General features: G+C 38.6%; 1 protein-coding gene across 3 annotated transcripts; it reads left to right on the top strand.

Annotated features, from left to right (window-relative positions):
- Positions 1–855: 855 nt before the first annotated feature.
- LOC131972283 (prestin-like) lies at positions 856–20,363 on the top strand. Of its 3 annotated transcripts, none has more exons than XM_059334089.1 (19): positions 856–967; positions 2,939–3,084; positions 3,197–3,336; positions 4,739–4,849; positions 5,078–5,226; positions 6,211–6,375; positions 8,815–8,967; positions 9,633–9,715; positions 10,284–10,431; positions 10,679–10,792; positions 11,694–11,771; positions 11,949–12,044; positions 12,146–12,252; positions 13,500–13,569; positions 16,700–16,789; positions 17,086–17,247; positions 19,180–19,234; positions 19,892–20,016; positions 20,121–20,363. In XM_059334089.1, exons 2-19 carry the CDS (start codon positions 2,939–2,941, stop codon positions 20,148–20,150), a joined length of 2,022 nt encoding a protein of 673 aa, XP_059190072.1. In that variant the 5' UTR covers positions 856–967; the 3' UTR covers positions 20,151–20,363. The 3 variants fall into 3 exon arrangements, with proteins under 3 accessions (XP_059190072.1, XP_059190073.1, XP_059190074.1); XM_059334090.1 differs by lacking the exon at positions 856–967 and adding an exon at positions 1,824–1,875; XM_059334091.1 differs by lacking the exon at positions 856–967 and adding an exon at positions 2,496–2,594.
- The last annotated feature ends 165 nt before the right edge of the window (positions 20,364–20,528 follow it).

Raw genomic sequence — 20,528 nt, 5'->3', positions numbered from 1 at the left:
TTGTTGTACCAACTTCTTCTGTCACGCTGACCATCACCTCTACTGACCTCACCAGAATAATACTCAACAGCACCATCTAGTGGATCAAAAAAGCAATTGATTTCATTTTAAGTACCAAAGAATTCACTTAATTTTTTTCCATTAATTATGACAAAAAAGTATCGATACTTGGCGGCCATGAATCGATATTATATCGCCACGCAAAATATTGCGATACTATGCTGTATCGATTTCCCACCCCACCTCTACTGCATAGCTTTCGGAATTATCCACATTCTACTACAACACAAGCTACATAATGTCAAATGCTTTAGCTTAACTTACAGAAATGTAGTTAGCTTAAAACTGACTTTGGATATATGACTTAGTGACAAAATGCAATGCATAGTTAACATCTACTGAGTTTCAGGATCACACAGTTTGATGATGATGTCTCACATCTGTATACGCCTGTATTCAGATTTTAGACACATAGTTCAGTTTTTTTACCCTGTTTGTAGTACATTTCACCACACAGTAGCTTTTAGACATTTTCTGTTGTTTGCCAACAGACATAATTGACAAGGAGGCTCCTTCATTCAATACAAAGTCAATAGAGAGCGGTGGATTGTTTTTTATACCCTCTGGTGGGGGCGGGGCTTAAGTGCGCTCTATCTGCCAATGGACCATTTGCAAAAACTCCTCCCCCGAACGCTCCTCATCCAATCATACCTTAGCAACCGTTACTGAGAGAAGATGGTCCGTCAAGCTTTGAGCTCTGAGCAGCAAGGTGAAACAACGTGCATATGGGATTTGTAAATCTGACACCAGGTAGGCCTACCCTAAGAGTTTAGCTGGAGGAATCGTTTTTTCCCTTTTCCAAAACCGAAAAAGCAAGAAGAGCTGGCTGTGAATTAAACAGTGTGGGAGACCCCTCTCCCAACTTAATATCTTGAAGATCAAAAGACACGCATATGTCTGCTCCAAGGTAATCTGCTAGCTAGCAAACATGAGCTAACTAACGATTGTCCAGCTATGTTAGAAGAGATAACCCAAACTGGATTTAACAGTTATGGTTCCTTTCAACTAGTATTCTTACCACTAGTCCAACAAACTAATGTTAATGACACCATCTATAAAATTAGCACGCTAAGCTAACTAGAGTCTAACTAATGCCTAGAGTCTAACTAATGCCGGTGGATTAGCTATCGTTTTCATGGATCAGTCACTCTCATCTCCTCGCTGTAAAACAATGGGGGCTGCTGATTCTTTCGGGGAGATTGGATGTTTCTGGGTAAGCCGAATAAATATTACCGTTATCAACCATCGTCATCAACACACCTGGTCCGGTTCCCTATTTTTTCAGTCCTTCACAATAACTCACAATACAGTAAAAATACAGATGTAGCCTATAGCACATGCTAACGTTACATCAGTCTGTGCTATGGATGATTTACCATCTTGGCACTAGTGACATTTATTTTACATGTTTTCTAGATTGTAGCCTACAGATGAGATGTTTGTAACTATAGTTACATACCAATGCTAAAGATTTTGTGGGTTTTGCTACAAAACCTCTGTAGCACCAGTGCTTTGAGCAAAATAAGTTAATGTCCAGCTGTGTAATGTATCAATGTTGAACACGGCCCAACAGGCTATTATAAACTTGTTTTATTTAGTCCTTGTAGCATTTTGTGAATGGGCAGCCTACCTCTTGGAGGTATTACTCCAAAAACACTAGCTAACACAACAGCGGTCTGCTCCACGGCTGCTGACAGTCCTGGAAGCTTGTCAGGCATAGCAACAGTAACTAGTAATAGTAAAGGGGGTGGAGCTTTGAGGCAGTCGCTGTTCTGTTTTTATTAAGGATAAACATTGGAGCGGGGTGACAAACAGGTAAACGGTACACTTAAATATGTTTCTAGATCTTCTCCTAAATTTATCCAAATCATTTTGGTGCATTCAAACTAACCAAACTGCTACCATTTTCACAATGTTAATCATTAATTATGTGTTTTAAACTGTAACTGCGGGAGGTATTACAGTGTAGGAACCAATAACTTACTTACTGTGGTTGCACAGGTTGGAGAACTTGTTGGTCAAAAATGTAGGCAGTTGTTTAACTCCTTATTTTCCTTTATTTTTAATTAACAGAGGATCTGCAGCCACAGCTTTTCTTTTGTATAATCCTGGAAAATGGTTGTTGTTGTTGTTTTTTTTAAACTATTTGCTGTTCCAATTTCTTATTGAGGTTAGATAAAATGTTGTATTTCTGTCTATTCATTCTCTTTGGCTTCTTCATTTCCCTCCATGTAAGTATTTTAATTAATTTCACATTTCCTCAGTTGGAATGGATTTCAAAAATTACCTATTGTGAAAGGTGGATTACATTAATGTAGATTAAAACAGAGAAAATACTTATCTTTCTCATTTGCTCTTTTTCTCTCGTGCTCGCTCTTTCACACACATACAGAGCATGAATCTCTGAAAGCTGAGCTCTGATAATGGAGGCATTCAGACACACTGAATGGGGGGTGAAGGGGAGGAGAAAGGGGCCGTAAACTCTCTGTAATGTGCAGAGTTCAAGGCTGTTCTCAACCTTCCCCGACTCACGTGTGAGTTTTTAGAACTGTGTGTGTGTGTGTGTGTGTGTGTGTGTGTGTGTGTGTGTGATCCTCATACACGCACACTGTTGCATGTGAACCCTTTGTACTCGTGCGGCTCCGTGCTGATACAGAATAGGTCAGTCCCTCTCTCTCCCTGGTTTGGTTTGTTTTGGTTACCTATGCAGTTACTACGGTACTACTCATCTTCTTCTTTGTCATGTAACTTTATACACACATTTTACAAACCTTAAGAAATGTGCAAGAGACACATTATATACACACACAGTCCTATGAAAAGTAAAGTGAAAGTGGAGCTTGACTGTGCTGCCAGTAATCTATGACACTGATTTCAGATGGACAGCATTGAGCGAAATGGCCTTCCTCACATCAGGCAGCCTTATCTCGCTGTTGCTCTGGACGAAGCACAGCTGGATGTCCTCGGACAACGGGTAGAAAAGAAGACCTTGTCATGTTTGGAGAGGGTGAAGGCACACTGTTGGTAAGTCAAAGGATAGGTTTAGTTTTTGAACTTTTTGTGTGTCCTCAGACAGTTTAAGGCCATTTATATGAAGCTCTATGGCCTTAAACCCTGTTTATATGTGTTCCTCCAGGTGTTCTGGTCCCAGGTTGAAAAGCTTTCTGCTGGGCTTTTTTCCTGTCCTGTCATGGCTACCTCGCTACTCCATCAGAGAAAACGCCATTGGAGATCTGGTGTCTGGAGTCAGTGTTGGGATGATACATCTGCCACAGGGTGAGGATGCTGCAACCGATGATTATCACAAAAAGAGTCTTAACAGGTTTTAACAACTTTAGCTACAGGTTTGAAGGGTGCAACTTTAAAATGCAATGACATATATAATATATGTTTTTCTTTTGTTTATGCCCCCTAAAATGTTTGGCTTTCACTATACTGTAACTTTCACTATAATCTGTGCAAAGATTGTCACTAGTGAGGTGTATTCACATTCCTCTACTGAAGGAGAAGATGTCACCTCACTTCCTTACAATGTCACAACTTCAAAAGTCAATATAAAAAGTCATGAATGAAACCCTTCAGAGCAGAGTTGACCTGCCAGTACTGAGAGCAAAAACAAAGCTGACAAACAACATAAAAGGCTAAAACTACACTTACCATTCTGATGCGTCTGCGATCACAACGGACTCCTCATTTGAGTCTGGATGATCAAGCAGGCTGAAACTCTCTGGTGTTTCCTCTGATTCGGAAAAAATAGACCAGATGCCAAAATTAGAGCTGCAGATTGTGAGCTGGCTGCTTGAGAAGGGACTACCCACTTGACATATTTTCCTAACCTCAACCATAGCTGCAGTGTGTCAGCAGATAAACTAACTTGGGCCACTTTGTTCTTTTACTGGTAAACCTTGCATAAGCTAGCCTTTTCAGATTTGTATTTTTAACTTTTTATCTTTGTCATAGCAGAGTATTTTGACACACTTTAAAACTTTTCAGAATCTAGTGCTGAGCTTTGAGCCAGTTTGACATAGTGACTAAACGATGGAATTACAATTACCGGGTCCGTCAGATGACATGACATTAGGCCCAGAAAGACTTTTCCCCATGGATTTACAATGAGAAAGCAACATCCATAAATCAGCAGACTTGTGAGTCTAGAAGAGCAGTTTTGATTAAACTATTTATTCCAATTCAAGTTAGGGGAGCACTTAGCTGGAAGTAGCTGGCTTGGTTTTCAGAAGTGTTTGGCGAGCTTGCTCCATGGGCCCATAGTTTTGGAAGAACCATAGAAGATCTGGATATTTTTCAACTTTCAACTTCTTAAGTTTCCACTGAGCAACTTTCATACCAATGCTATATCCAGTTCTCTTTTAACATCCATTGGCTGGATGGGCACACAAAAATGTTCAAATCTCTGAGTTTCCATCATGTATTTACAGTAAATGTAAATAAACTGTTGTGTGCTATTGCCCTCAGCATGCTGTAGCCTGCTTTACATTCCTCTCTCCCTTCTTTGCCTACTTCCTTTATTTCGCCTTGAACCCTTGAACCTTTTCGGCCCTGAACCATTTTAGGAAGAGAATATTCCAGTGTAGAGACCCCTCAACCTATAGCTTTAGGGAAGTTCTGAATATTTAATTGATACAGGGTTTTAACCTCTACCTCTCTGCTTCTTTCTCAGGTATGGCCACTGCCATGTTGGTGGGAGTTCCACCAGTGTGTGGTCTCTACACCTCTATGTATCCTCTCATCATCTACTTCGTCTTCGGCACCTCCAGACACCTCTCCATTGGTGACTATCACCTTTTATTTCACAATCTCAGTGCCTTCCTCATGAGCAATAACTGACAATAACTAACAAACTTAAGGGAAATCCAACCTGGTCCAATAACAGTAGGTCTACAATAATCTAATAACCTAGTCTTTTTTTTCTTTTCTGTTGCAATCAAATTTTCAGTAAGATGTAGTCTTCACAGTAGAAGTCCTGCATAAGGCTTGTGTGTCGGTTTATGTGTGACAGGTACTTTTGCCGTCCTGGCCATCATGATTGGGTCTGTGACAGCTAACGTGGAGTTGCCTAGCAACGGTGGTGAAGAGAGTCAGATTGATGTGGAAGCCGCCAAACTGAACGTGGCTGTACAGCTCACCTTCATCTGTGGCCTCATACAGGTACACACTCGTACACACACAGTAAATTAGTCAATACATGGAAAAACAGACTGCACAGGCTCATGATCATAGCTGTGCAGCCTATGTTCACCTATGACCTCTTAGCCCCATTATGGAGACAAGCAGCAGAAAAGAGAATTTCCCTGCAGACATCTACTGAAGTATCAAATTTGTTAAAAACATTCCATCCATTGTTGTGCATACACAACCTGCTGTGTTCTCTGAATCTCTCACTCTTCTTCATTACAGGTCAACATGAGGTGTTATCTGCCCCAAAGCTACATATAAAACAACAAAAAAAAACCTTTAGGGCCCACTGTGCATTGATAATAACAAGGTCCCTCACTGGGTTCCCACTACTGTAATAATTAATTTTATTAATTTGTGAAAACAGGTTTCAAAAAATGGTTTTGGCAGGTGATGATTTTGGAAGGACAAGTGTTTGTTGTTGTAATACAAATTTTGGTCAGAAGAGGATGAAACGCACCAATACCTTCTGTTCTAAATATGACTTTAGAACAGTTTTTTTCCAGATAAGTTTAAATTTCGTCATGCAATCTAAACTCAAGGTCTTGTGTCAAAATAAGTAATACAATAACAAACACTTGAATGTTTGTGATGATAATCCTTTTTTTTATGGCACAACTTTTAAGAAATAAGGAACCTGGTAAGATTATCCTGGCAAAACCATTTTTTCAGCTGTTCTTGAGTCATAATATAGGAGGAAAACAATTTAGATTAAACTTAGACAATGAATCATCAGTATTTTCTTCTCACTTGCCTCTAAGGGCTTCGATATAAAGAGTTTGATAGCAGAGCATTTTTCAGTGATAGAGAAAAATAAATTGTCATGTTGTATGAGAATTAAAGAGGCAGCATTTTGCTCAGATATTCAAGAGATAAAAAGAAGAAACTAAACTAAAGCTGTTTGTGTATGTGTATGTATGTATGTATGTATGTGTGTGTGTGTGTGTGTTCCCTCAGCTTGTGGTGTACCTGCTGCGTGGAGGCGGCGTGTGTCGCTTTCTGTCTGATCCTGTAATCAGAGGCTACACCACAGCGGCAGCTCTGCATGTCGTCGTTCTGCAGCTGCCACTACTGACTGGAATACCTGCACAGAAACACACTGGACTGCTGGCTTCAGTTTGGGTCAGTTAAAATACTGTGACGGCAAGCTTTAACACTGCTGATGTATCCTCAGGCAAGACTTTTAAGCCATATGAGCTCCTGTAGCACTGTTATGTGGCTGATCCCTGACCTCTGAAGTCCTGTTTTCTCATATGGGTTTAATTCATCAGCCTGCCTGTAAAGCTGAAACATGGTCCTGAGAATTTCTGTCATTTTATCAGTGAAAAGGAAAAGGAGCAAGGGAAGGGGCTCAAATAGGATTTTTAGCCTCAGCGCTCTCATTGACTACAACCTGGTTGATCGATACAAGCTCCTTTCACACTGCAGACCAGAACCTGGCAAACATAATAACTCATGGTTGATTCATCAGACTGAAGGTCACATCCCCTTTACTGGGCCAGCACTGACAGGCCCTAACTGTGTCTCTACACCTCACCTTAACCTCTTAGAACCTGAAAAATGTCATCATATTGGCACAGAGATGTTTTGGCAGTTGTTACTGCTGCAGGGGCTTCTGCTGCGAGTGAGCGATAGCTTTGTTTTTATTCTTGGCACTACACAGGGCGAACTCAAGGTTGGAATCAAACTCCTCCAAGGATGCACCTTGTCACCTCTACATGGGCAGGATTTCAAGTTGTAGGCTGCAAATATCTGCTGCCAACAGCTGATAAGTAACCAAACCCAGGCTGTTTGTAGCTTCCAACTTCACTGGACCATAACTTCCAGTATGCACTGAAGCAGCTGACAGCTATGAAACTAATACTTCTCTCTCTCATGCACTGATTGTCACTTTATTAGGTACACCTTTCTACTACCGGGTTTGATCCCCCTTTGCCTTCAGAATTGCCTTAATCCTTCATGGCATAGATTCAACAAGGTGCTGGAAACATTCCTCAGAGATTTTGGTTCATATTGGCATCATATCATCACGCAGTTGCTGCCAGCTGCACATTCATGATGATACATTCCCTTTCCAACACATCCCAAAGGTCCTCTATTGGATTGAGATCTGGTGACTGTGGAGGCCGTTGGAGTACACTGAACTCATTGTCATGTTCAAGAAACCTGTTTAAGATGTTTTGAGCTTTGTGACATTAACAGTTATCCTGCTGGAAGTAGCCATCAGAAGATGGGCAGACTGTGGCCATAAAGGGATGGACATGGTCAGTAACACTCAGGTAGGCGTTTAAATGATGCTCAATTGGTCCAGCATCAACAAGGCATTTTGGCCCAGAGAACTTCCGCTCACTGTATATTTTATATTCTCTGTAAACCCTAGAGATGGTGGTGCATGAAAATCCCAGTCAATCAGCAGTGAAATACTCAGACCAACAACCATGCCATGTTCAAGTCACTTAAATCACCTTTCTTTCCCATTCTGATGCTTGCTTTGAACTTCAGCAGCTAGTTTTCACCATGTGTACATGCCCAAATGCATTGAGCTGCTGCCATGTGATTGGCTGATAAGATATTTGTGTTAATTGGCAGTTGAACAGGTGTACCTAATAAAGTGGCCAATGAGAGTATATATCAGGTGGCAACCTCCAGGTCTGAGCAGTGAGGCAAACCAGGAAGTGCCTTAAGCTGCATTCTACCGGAAATTCCAGCAGGGGGCGCTGACGGTGGCTGCAAAAGCATTTCGGACCATCCATTTCAATACAAAATGAGAAAACTCACTTGATTTATTACCTCAGAATTTGTTTTATGAGAATACTACAGTCTCAATCGCTAGTTTAAAATCTTCTTCAAGACAATTTGATGTTAATAGTTCAAATAAGGGCCCCATTTAGAAGAAAATAGAAGATATCATGATTTGGGTGTGGCTACCTCTGATTGACAGGTCACTAACAAGGCAAGTCATCATCAGAAGAGAAGCAGAGCAATGTGTATCCACAGCAACGTGTCAATAAAGTTATATATTACGTTATATACATATAAAAAAGGACGTTTACCAGTTTGGTCTCTTTGACCCTTTCACACTGTATTTTCACTTAATGACAGTTTATTTGAACGTTTTGTTCATTAAAAATGTCTAGTGTAGTGTTTGGTTGGACTAACAGACACTCCAAAGATTTGCCGTTCATTTTTCTTAAGTAAGAAACGTACATTTTGTTTTTGTTTTTTGCTTGCCAAAATGAACATCCCAGTTAATGCTACAGGTAATGCTAACATGAATTAGCAGCTGCTTCTCTCAGTCAGGTTTCCTGTGTAGAGAGGTGTGTGGTCAGTGTCATCATATCCCTCTCGCTCCTCCACAGTCCAAATATGGTCTGCTCCCTGTATCGGAAACAAGATGGCGACGAGTGAAACGCTGAACTTGATGCCTCAAACGGGCAGTCCACAAACCAATGGGTGACTTCACGGTCACTACGTCCATTATTTATACAGTCTATGGTTTATATACATTTATTTATTATTGGTACAAGTATTTGAAAACTGTATGTGTGTGTCCTCTTCCAGACTTTAAGGGATGTTCTGTACGGAGTAACCAGCGCTGTACCAGGAACGCTGTCAGTCTCTGTGGTTTCCATGGTGATACTCATTGGAGGCAAATCGCTGAATGAGCGCTTTAAGAACAAGCTGCCTATGGCCATACCATGGGAACTTATACTGGTAAGGGATGGACACACACACACACACACACACACACACACACACACACTCAGAAGACTCATGTCCATTAGATGCACCCAGATGGACAGATGCCACAGTGATGAACTGATGAATGACTCACAGTTATATAAAAATCAGCTTTTATCAACAAAACCACAAATTCCCACATACAATAAATATCTGCACCTGGTCACTGATTAATCATCATTCTGTCTTCTGATGTTGTTTTGTTTTATATATTATAAAATTTGATTTAATATGTTTTTTTAAAGTTTATAAACGAGACATTTACTGTAGATTATTGTAATTTAAACTGTAAAATGTAAAATTAATTGTCCAAATTTACCAAAAAAACAAACATTTTTTTCAAGTACCATGACATAATTTGTCAGAAATTGTGTTTTTATTCGTAACCTGATTATTTAGATTATTTAAATCTTCAACATATATCACAGTTAGACTTGGTATGGTATGTAAAGGTGTGATGAGGAAATAATAATATTCCCATAGAACCTTTTCCCTGTGGTTTCACATCATTACAGTGTGTTGAAATTGTGTACTTCCATGTGTATGTGTTTGAGCAGGCTGATTGACCTGACATTTAGATGTAGAAAAACTGGACATTCTGTGCAGAAAATGTCACGTCCATTGTTTTTCTCCCACAGATTGTCCTGGGCACCATCCTGTCAGTGCAGATGGATCTGGTTGGACAGCACACAGTCCAGGTGGTGGGACACATACCCAGTGGGTCAGTAGAACTGTGTCATTGTTTTTTCTCTCCTCATCATCTAATTTGCTATTTTTTAACAATCTATTTTATCAGACTATTGTGTTGGTTTTTGCTTTGTTGAAGACTTCAAATAGTATGGATTTAGAGTGTGGCTGTTAGCCAATGAGTACATGTTTTATTCTAAATATAGTCATGGAAACTGAAACATAAATCATTGATTATTGAACTGAAAAAGATTTATTTTATTACTACTTGCACATAATGTTTTTGCCAATGTGCCGCATATTGAAAAAACTTGAAAATATGGTTGTAAGTTAATAAAAGCACTATGGCTCTTTTCTCTTCATAGATCTGACACTTTGATCCTTTAACCTCCCATTCTTCATACTTCTCTTCTCAGCATACACATAAGACAGTTAGCTTTATTGTGTTAGTCTTTATAGCTTTAAAATAATGATTGTTATTCATTGGGTGACTCGTCTTAAATTGCTGGTTATAATAATTTATTTTACAGAATATTTATTTTCTTCATTCAGTTGATCAAGCTGCCATCTCTTTACTTCCTCCTCCTCCTCCTCTTTCCTAGCCTGTCTTCTCCAGTCCTTCCCTCTCTCTCTCAGGCCAGAGAGCTGTTCATTCCAGCTCTGTCTACAGCTCTAGTCAGCTTCAGTTTCCTCACAGCAATAGGCTCCGTGTTCGCCAACAAACACGGCTATCACGTGGACTCCAATCAGGTACATTGATGGGAGCTTTAACTCAAGTATTTTCACCGGGGACCTCAAAGAGATAAAGTTTTGTTGTAGGCTGTTTGTTTTGATGGCTCTGAAATGTGAAAACTTCTTATTATACATTGCCCCATAAAGATTACCCTCACCCTAAGATTTTAAGCATTTTCCCTGAGTTCACTCCAGCAGTATTCCTGACATGTGCTGCAGTCTCAGTGCGTACTTTTCAAATTGCTGCTGTCTGTCTCTGCCTCAGGACCTGCTGGCTCTGGGTCTGTGTAACACCATAGGAGGGATGTTCCAGTGCTTCGCTGTCAGCTGCTCCTTCTCTCGCAGTACTGTCCAGGATAGCATTGGTGCCAAAACACAGGTATTGTGTTGTGTATTCCAAAAAGCATAAAAACCTCAAGCCACTTTTGTTTTTGCACCGTGTAAAAGATTCTATGGGGAAGGAAGATCAACTAAAAATTAACTAATCTTTTAGTTTAGTTCATTATGTAATTTTTCTGCCATTAGGGGGTCTCTCAATCAAAACAATAACAAAAGATGGAGTTTGGTGGCTTTCTCCCCTTTTCGACCTAGACAATTCCAGGGCCGGTTCGGAGCCGGTGCCTAATCTTGAACTAGTTCCTTGATTTTCAACTGCCAAAGAACCAACTCAGCCAGGAAAACTGGTTCCAGAACGGCACCAACACTGTGCTGGTCTTGAACCAGGAACCAGTTACATCAGGGGCGTGTATCATCAAAGTGTATCATTAATTTTATTTTATTTGTACAACTGCAATGTGATTGATACAGGCTCGCTTTCGTGGGCTCGTGTTAGGTTACAACAAAGTCTTACATTAACATCTTACGTTCAGTATTAATAAGAACATAATCGCTGTCCATAGCATTCAAGACGAGCAGAATAAATGTGTTGTACCTGTCGTGTTTGGATGTCAATATAGGTTCTCAAAGGAAACGTTTGTAATAATGGAAAAGTAAAAACACAGCTCAACAAAAATATTTTACAACCCCATTTCCAAAACACTGCTTGAAACTGTAAAATGTACTGTCTTTATACAGTTTTCAATGAAGTATATATCACTAATGATGATTATATTATCATGTCATTACTTTTTATACAACATCCCAACTCTTTTGGAATGAGGTTGTAGACTTTTCAAGGTGGAAAAAAGTTTCATATTGTACCTTTAAAAGGTCTTTCTCTCCTTCATTATGAGTTTTCCTTACCTATTGCCCTTCTGTTTTGTTTAAATCTCATGTCTTAGATTGCCGGTTTGGTCTCAGCTCTGGTGATGCTCACCATCCTGTTGGAGATCGGTCACCTCTTTGAGCAGCTGCCAAAGGTAAAGTACAAGTTTTGACAGTTCTCCTGTCAATGTGGCTTAAAGCACCAAAGCCCGATAGAGCATTATCAGTGAAGATGTTTTAAGAAAGTGTCAAGTCATACTCCATCTGGACGAGACTCGCAGTCAGGATGACTCACTTGTCTTAGTTCAGTGATGCCTTGCTGTGTGTTCCAGGCAGTGTTGGCAGTGATTATCGTGGTGAACCTGCAAGGGATACTGGCTCAGTCCAAAGATGTGTGTGTGCTCTGGAAGTCTGACAGATTAGACCTGGTGGGCTACACACACACACACACACACACACACACACACAGAGTTACAAACAGTCTAGCTCCCCCTCTGACCTGGTCCTCTCTCCTCCTCCTCTCCTTCAGCTGGTGTGGGTGACCTCGCTAGTTTCCACGCTGGTCTTTAACCTGGATCTGGGTCTGGCTGTGGCTATCGTCGTCTCTCTGCTCATACTCATCTATAGGACACAACAGTCAGTAAATATCAATTTACAGTTGCTACATTGGCTATTTTCCATCAGTTAAACCTAGTGGTGGAAAGTACATTTATTAAAATACTGTACTGAAGTACAATTTTGAGGTATTTTACTTGAGTATTTCTATTTATGTAACTTTATACTTCTACTCCACTACATTTTAAAGGCTAAAAAATTTACTTTAATTCCACTACATTTAGCTGCCAGCTTTATTTACTTTTCAGGTTGAGATTTAACATAAAAAAAAACATGATACATTTAAAATAAGTATTGCTACCTTGACAACAGTAAAATGCTGCTTACATAAATGAATCAAAATTAATAATTCAATAATATATTTGAAATATATATATCAGTCTGAGTGTTGTAATACAAGTAGTTTTATTTTTGATACTTTGAAATGCAAAAGTATCAGCATCAAAATGCACTTAAAGTATCTTCCACCACTGTCTAAACCTCACTGTTTAATCACAATAATACTGTATAACTTTAAAATAAACGTATAAGGGAAAAGACTGATAAGGGTGGTATACAACCAGTGGTAGAAAGTAACTAAGTACATTTACTGAAGTACTGTACTTAAGTACAATTTGACTATTGACTATTTCAACTTTATGTAACTTACTACACCACTACATTCTTCAGGCAAATATTGTACTTTTTACTCCACTACATTTCTATTTTAGTCACTTTACAGGAGATTTAACATAAAAACATGTACAATTAAAATTATTAGACTTTTTAATTAATGATTTTTATAACAGTATATTAAGTAATTAAATGAGCCATGTCTTTACAAAATTAAAACACTGCTTACATAAAAGCATCAATACAAATAATGTAATAATATATTTAGAATATATAAAACAGTGAGTTCATTCTGCATATCAAGTACTTTTACTTTTGATACGTTAAGTACATTTTGATTCTGATACTTTTGCACTTTTACTCCAGTAAGTTTTGAATGCAGGACTTTTACTTGTAGTGGAGTATTTTCACAGTGTGGTATTAGTACTTTTACTTAAGCAAGGGATCTGAATACTTCTTCCAACATATCCTGTATGTGCTAAAGGTATATTGTGTAGATTTGACTTGTCTTCACTCACTTATTCATTTATGTTGTATTTTTCATACATCCTAAAAGTTTTATATTCCCCTCTCTACTCTCACTTGTCTCCCAGGCAGAATTGCACTCTCATTAATATTCCTCTGTCTCTGTCTTTCATCTTGTTCTCATCTTTCAGCTCCTCCACTGTTGTTTTTGGTCATATTCCTGGTACAGACTGTTACAGAGACGTGGGACTCTACATTGAGGTAAACTCAATCTGTCTCACAGGTCCCGTGGCAATAAGAAATGTGTTTGATTAAAGTTTGGTGTTGTTCGAGATAAGTTGAGCAAAGTTTAGCCCCGAGGAAATTAGGAAATGACATGAAACGTAAAAACACAATGCAACTCTTTGACAACACAGAGGCAGCATCCTCACCATGTTTCTGTCTGTCTGCCTTGTGCCGTCCCTGTTCAGTGTTATGATTTGGGTTAGGAACATGGTGTTAGAGCTTTTTAGCAGCTGTTTCAGAAGATGCATGTCATTAATCACCTGACAGCTGCTGTTTGTATCCATGAGACAACACCAATCAATAACAATCAGTATCACCTATCAAAGTTCAGTATGTTTTAACTGAACTCTCTTAGTTCATTCCAGTTTTCCCTAAAACTGTATCTAGAGTTTCTGTTCTTCTCCACCAGCCTCAACACAACTAAAGTCTGTTTACACAATCAATTTTCTAAATCCAACAATATTGCGACAATTCATGTCATCAATGATTTTTGACAAGTTAGTGCTTAGCATGAACAGATAAAACATCAATGCAGAACAAAACCTACAGAAATGATACATGTTGGTTGTGTGTTATAAACTGCTATATTGTGTATACAAAATAGTAGTCCACTAACCAATGAGGTCACAGTCAGTGTTTTGTACAGTCTATGGTCCTGACCTAAACAGAGTTAGTTTCCACAAAGTCAGCAGCTAGTGGCCATGAGAGGAACTGCAACTTAACTTCAATTAGTTATGAAGTCATGATAATAAGCGTATTTTCCCAAAATGTTGTACTATTCCTGATAAGTTCTTGCTCAATTTCAGTCATAATGAGTTGGAAAGACTGCAGCTTTGTCACACATCCAAAACATCCAACTCTGAACTTGAATCCATCTGTTATATATGGTGCTTAATACACCACATAGGCAAAACAAAAACAAAAATAAATCCTTGGATAAACCCAGTCTGTTGGTTCTATTTTTGCCTGCAACCTCACCATGAACTTCTACTGAGTCCTCAAAAACTTTTTTTTTTACCAAACTTTCTCCATTACCACCTAAAGCCAAATATATGCAGTATGTGATTTGATATCACATAAGTTTCTTGGGTTATCTAACACAAACAGTGTACATCAGGCCTCAGTGTCATAAAAGGGCAAATATTTAGGAACAAGTACAAATACACTGATTGCTGGTGGACTCAGAGTCCTTGATGGTAGATAAATACTCTAAAATGTACTTAAAGTATCAAAGTAAAAGTACTTGTTATGCAGACTTGACCCACTCAGATTGTTATATATTTTCCAAATATATTATTAAATTATTTGTATTGATGCATTTATGTAAGCAGCGTTTTAATGTTATAAAGATATGGCTCATTTTAATTACTTAATATACTGCTATAAGATTTAATTTAAAAAAATGTTTAGTCACTTTAAACATATCATACATTTTATGTTAAATCTCAACCTGAAAAGTAAAGAAAGCTATCAGCTAAATTCAGTGGAGTAGAAAGTAAAACATTTGCCTCTAAATGTAGTGGAGTAGAAGTATAAAGTTACATGAAACAGAAATACTCAAGTAAAGTACAAGTACCTCAGAATTGTACTTAGGTACAGAACTTGAGTAAGTGTACTTAGTTACAAATTACCTATGTTCATGTGCGCTGGTGTCCAACTGCACACAACTGGTGCCTGATATTCTACTATTATGCAACAATAAATACTAATTCCATAATATAGTGGCATGGAAAGTAATAATATGGACAATTAGGGGCAGACACCTTTGACACTAAAGAAAATTAAAAAGCAACAAAGAATTCAAAAGACCAAAGTCTGTCTGTCTGTTTAATTTAACAACAACATGATGTCTCACAATTCAATAATGTTCATAATTGGGCAGCAGGCCATTATACAGCTTCAGTATGTCAAGGCCCGACTCCGGATGATACTTTACTAATAAAAGGATGAGTCACTCTGACCTTACATGACCACTGATGATCTTAGCTGATTGCAGGCTGTGGACTTGCATATCTAAAACACTATCAATGTGAAACATGGTCAGTAATGAACTCTCCACACCCTGTCCTGTATCTGCACATGAAACACCCCACTCTTTCAACTGTCATCACTGGTATCTGCCATCATCACTTGGTGATTACAAACGGGCAGGAGATAGATCAATATCAGTCTGAATAAAATGAAATCAGTTATGTAAGTATATATGTAGCAGGTCAGGAAATTAAAGTGTCCTCAATGTGTAAAATGACACCAAGTAACAGCAAATTCTTAAGTGAAGGTCAGTCTTTTCTAAACTTTGTGAACCACTCTGTACGCTACAACTGTCATGCAGCCAAAACACACTAAAAATATATCCCTGGCTGAAAACCACCATCTGTCACACATCAAAACACCAAACTGTCACCAAAGGCAATCTGTCTGGGCTCCGAGCTTCAGTGAATCCCTGTCAACTTCTCGCTCTCTGTTCCCTCCACTTGATTCTCTGCTCAATCTGTTACACTGCTGGCTGCCGCACCACTCCCCTCTGTATACTCTGTCAAGTATCTATCATGCATTGGTGATATGTGTGCAGTGGCTTTCTTTGTAGAAGTTTTACTTCATGAGTTATTTCTTTATATAAATTATTTTTCTTCCTTTCATTGTCTTTGATCTCTCTCTGCAGAGCCACATTAAAACAGTGTTTCTGAGGTAGATATTTATCAAATTGGTTTATTGTATGATCTAAATGGTGTAATCTCTAAGATTGTGGGAGATTTCCCTAACTGGCTACCCCCAAAAAGAAGATTTTTTAAACAGTTGTAAAAAATTAAAGTATTTTCAATAAACAACATTGACACAAACATTTTCCAATAGATGATATAGCATTTAAAAAAAGTTATATACATATGATTGAAGGAGGTCAATCCTTCCAGTAAAAAAATCCGACTTTGTGTTACTATCACAACAACTAAAGAAGCAATTACTTTTTTTTTTGTGTTACTCCTCGACTGAAATTGTGATTAATATGTCAGGTCTAATGCCAGTTAATGCAAGTGCACCAGAGGAATAAAATAATGCATAAAATAATATTACTGTCTCTTTGTTGTCTGTGTTTTGTTTTAAACAGGCAAAGCAAGTTCCTGGTGTGACTGTACTCTCCTGTTCCAGTCCTATTTACTTTGCCAACTCTGAACTGCTCTTCACACAGATCAGACAGGTGCCAGCACACACACACACACACACACCATGGAATGAATGTAAATGGTGAGATAGAGAGGAGGAAAAGTGCCGTATCAGCATCAGTCAAATAGGAGTTTTATTTTATTTTATTTTAATTCACCTTAGGCAATATAGGAAGTGTGTTTATAGGGAGTATGAGCCTGTCTCTGATCTTTGATCCCTCTGGTTGGAACAAAATTACATATGGATGTTTGAAGAAAATTATCAAATATATCGTGTTAAATGGCAATGAAAACTCATTTTCCACTTGTAACTTTTCCTCACCTTATCTAGACAGCGAGTCGTGAACAGAAGGAGAACCCAGCTGCTGGAGTCCACACCTCGAACACTTCCTCCTCCTGCTTAGCCAAGGCATGGACACACACTCATTGCTTGGTTCTGGACTTCAGCTCAGTCACCTTCATGGACTCTGTGGCCATGCCAGCACTTTGCAAGGTAAGGAAGGAGAAGTAACCTGACTGTCTAAACTCATCTTTAGTTTCATTTTGGATAAAGAATACATCTAATGAACGATTGATTTTCATTCTTTATTTTGTTGCCTGAGACATGTCATTGTGATGTTTCTGCACCAAAGATAAATTGTTGATTAAATGGTGTGGGTAGCACTACAGCAGCTTTATCTGGAATATACTTTGAGTTCCAGCGAGTGGTGCTCTTTTTTTTTTGTCTTGGCCGTCCGTCACACATACCAGGAAATTGAACACGTCATTTCTCATATAACAAATGATCTTTCCTAGAAAAGAGGTAGGACCAACCAACATGTCCCTCCTATGGTCTTAAGCTCCGATCCCCAACAGATTTAATTGATACTTACATGAAAGTACCTGAGTGAGAAGGGCTAAAAATGGTTTAAACAGGAGTGGAAAAGCATTTTGTGGCAAAACATCGCGTTACTTTGGCGACACCAATATACAGTCATGGAAAAAAATGTTAGACCACCCTTGTTTTCTCCTTGCTTTCTTGTTCATTTAATGCCTGGTACAACTAAAGGTACATTTGTTTGGACAAATATAATGATAACAACAACAAAAAACAGCTCATAAGAGTTTAATTTTAGAGCTGATATGTAGCCATTTTCCATTGCTATTTTGGTTGATATCATTTTATTTATCCAAACAAATGTACCCTTAGTTGTACCAGGCATTAAAATTAACAAGAAATTGAAGAAAACAATGGTCTAATGTTTTTTTCCATGACTGTATTTTATGTGAAGTTGTGGACTTTGAACTATCTTAAATCCATTTCAATGTAGTGTTTCTCTGTAAATTGAATATGTCAGGCTGAACATCCACGTGCCACTCCTCCTTGTGTATCTCTTTCTTTTTAATGTTACAACACTATGAACTGTGGGTAATTCCCCCAGGCAAAGTCTGCAGAAATGTACGGATTTACGGAATTATTCATAATGGTCTCCAAGATAGATAGACAGACAGACAGGCAGACAGACAGACAGACAGACAGGCAGACAGACAGACAGACAGGCAGACAGACAGACAGACAGACAGACAGACAGATGCAAAAACAGGGAATGAAATTGTCCATTGTGGGGCGAAAGAGTGTTTAAGTCTATTGGTGGAGCTGGATTGGGACATATGGAAGTATCAAATTATTCACATGCATCTGAATGCGGAGATAAGGATTGGACCCTACAATCCCAATGCCTAAAGATAAAGATAAAAAAAAATATGCGTGATAAATATAATAAAATGTAGGCTATATTTTCTCTGTGGATATGGGCTTTAAAAAATAAAGCATGTTTAAGGAAACACTTGACATAAGCATTCATTTGACATGTCACAGGAGGAAAATTTAAAGTTCTGTATGAAAGATATATATTCTTTGGTGATGTTCAATATAATCTGCCTTCATGTAAACAGTGTGAAGCCTTAAAAAAAACCCCAGACCAAATCAATTCAGAACACTAATTGTCGTGAGTTATTTTTAGTCGTGGCTATATTTTGCAGTTTATTCTAATGTGTTAAGATGGGAACATTAGCGTAGGTTGGTTTGAATGGATATCAGCCGTCCTCTGCCAGCTCTAAACCTGCCAACTCTGTCATTAAAATTGCTGTAGTGGTTGGCAGTCCTCACACCTTCCTGCTGATCAAAGACTTTTACAAGAAATTATTATTTAAGACTAGACTTCATGTCCAGTAATTGCACATTAGAAAAAGAAGATTCGAGACACGCCCCGTTGGTCGCACACACACACCTCTCACAGCTTTTGATGAATAGAGTTACCGCACTGATATCACTTTGTTATCTCTGCCTCCTCTTTGACCCTCATGATAATAGAAGAAAATCCATTCATTTGCCTCAGCACTTGTGTGTGTGTGTGTGTGTGTGTGTGTGTGAATTATTCACCAGGTTGTAGAAGACTTGGAAGTCCAGGGTGTCGGAGTGTTTCTGGCAGCGTGCCCAGGTCAGCTTCAGTTTCATACTCACTTATTGTTTAAAGAGTGGCACTTTTTTTGTCTCTCTTGTGTTATTCACTCACTTACTTACTTACTTACTTACTTACTTACTTACTTACACACACACACACACACACACACACACTAGCGTCTAGCGTTGGGCTGTAGCTCTGCTTGAAACATGTAGCTACAGGACAGTATTTTTTTTTTTTAACCTGTTGCTTCAAGTTCACTGTACTGTAAGGCACTGAGGTTTCCCCCATTTACAGTGAGGATGAGTACATTTACAACAGTACAGAAATACAAATTAAAAATACAGATAACAGACAAGATAAATAAATGAGTAAAAATGCCATTTAAAATGACCAAAGGTAAAAACAGTTGCAAAGAAAGTCTGCAATCAAGCTTAATTGAAAAAATGTTGAGGCCGTATTGATCCTCACTGTAAGTTTAAGATCATTCCAGGTTGTGGGTGCATTAAAACAAAAGGCTGACTTCCCAAGTTCAGTCAGCACATGGGGAACTGAACCAATATTTTGATCGTGTCAAATCGTGTCAATGATTCCAATCAAGAAGTCTTGTTAAGTAGGGAGGAACATAAATACTTGAAACTTTAAAAATAAAAACATAAAGTGTGTGATCTGATGCTCTCTGTGCGTTTACAGAAAGAGTGTTATGTCAGCTCCAGACTCAGGGTTGTATACCAAACAGCCTGCACAGCTCCTGTCTCTTCCCATCAGTCCATCATGCTGTCCAGCACTGCCTCAGCACCCTGCCCAGGCCTCTGGAGGTAAATTATCTCACTTCACATTGTAGACATCCTGAAGAAATTAAGGGGAAACTTAAGTCTGAAGTTTCATATATCAAAGTTTATTTGTTTTTATCTCTTCTTAGGATATCACCCCAGATGCAAATGACTGTTGAACCTCCATGACTGCTACTTTTGAATGTTACCAACAGGACAGTTTTCTCACTGTAACAAGATGACAGAAAGAAGAGGGGTGACAGACAGACCAAATACAGCTTCATTTTATTTTGAAAGAAAGCCATTATCACCTTTCACACTGTGTATATACGTCCACTTCTCACACATTTCCAGACAATAAATATAATTGTTCCTCAATTTGCACCATTATTGACCTTTTTATCATGAAGTATTTGAGATTGGCCAGCTGCGATTTGTAGTTCTCTCACAGTTCAAGATTATTTTCTGTAGCTCCAATTTACAGGTGTCACGTTAACACCTCACAAGCAGGATTTTTCTAGGCACTTCATAGGGTACGGCAAGGCGGGTTGAAAGAC

This window comes from Centropristis striata, chromosome 5 (genome assembly GCF_030273125.1).
Source record: "Centropristis striata isolate RG_2023a ecotype Rhode Island chromosome 5, C.striata_1.0, whole genome shotgun sequence".
NCBI lineage: Eukaryota > Metazoa > Chordata > Actinopteri > Perciformes > Serranidae > Centropristis > Centropristis striata.
This window is presented reverse-complemented; position numbering and strand designations above follow the sequence as displayed.

What these genes read in the sequence shown, in the direction of transcription:
- LOC131972283 (XM_059334089.1), top strand. Translation starts at nt 2,939, where the DNA reads ATGGACAGCATTGAGCGAAATGGCCTTCCTCACATCAGGCAGCCTTAT. An exon ending in AGGGTGAAGGCACACTGTTG is followed by an intron (nt 3,085 to 3,196) that starts GTAAGTCAAAGG and finishes GTGTTCCTCCAG; the next exon opens with GTGTTCTGGTCCCAGGTTGA. An exon ending in CCCTGCCCAGGCCTCTGGAG is followed by an intron (nt 20,017 to 20,120) that starts GTAAATTATCTC and finishes ATCTCTTCTTAG; the next exon opens with GATATCACCCCAGATGCAAA.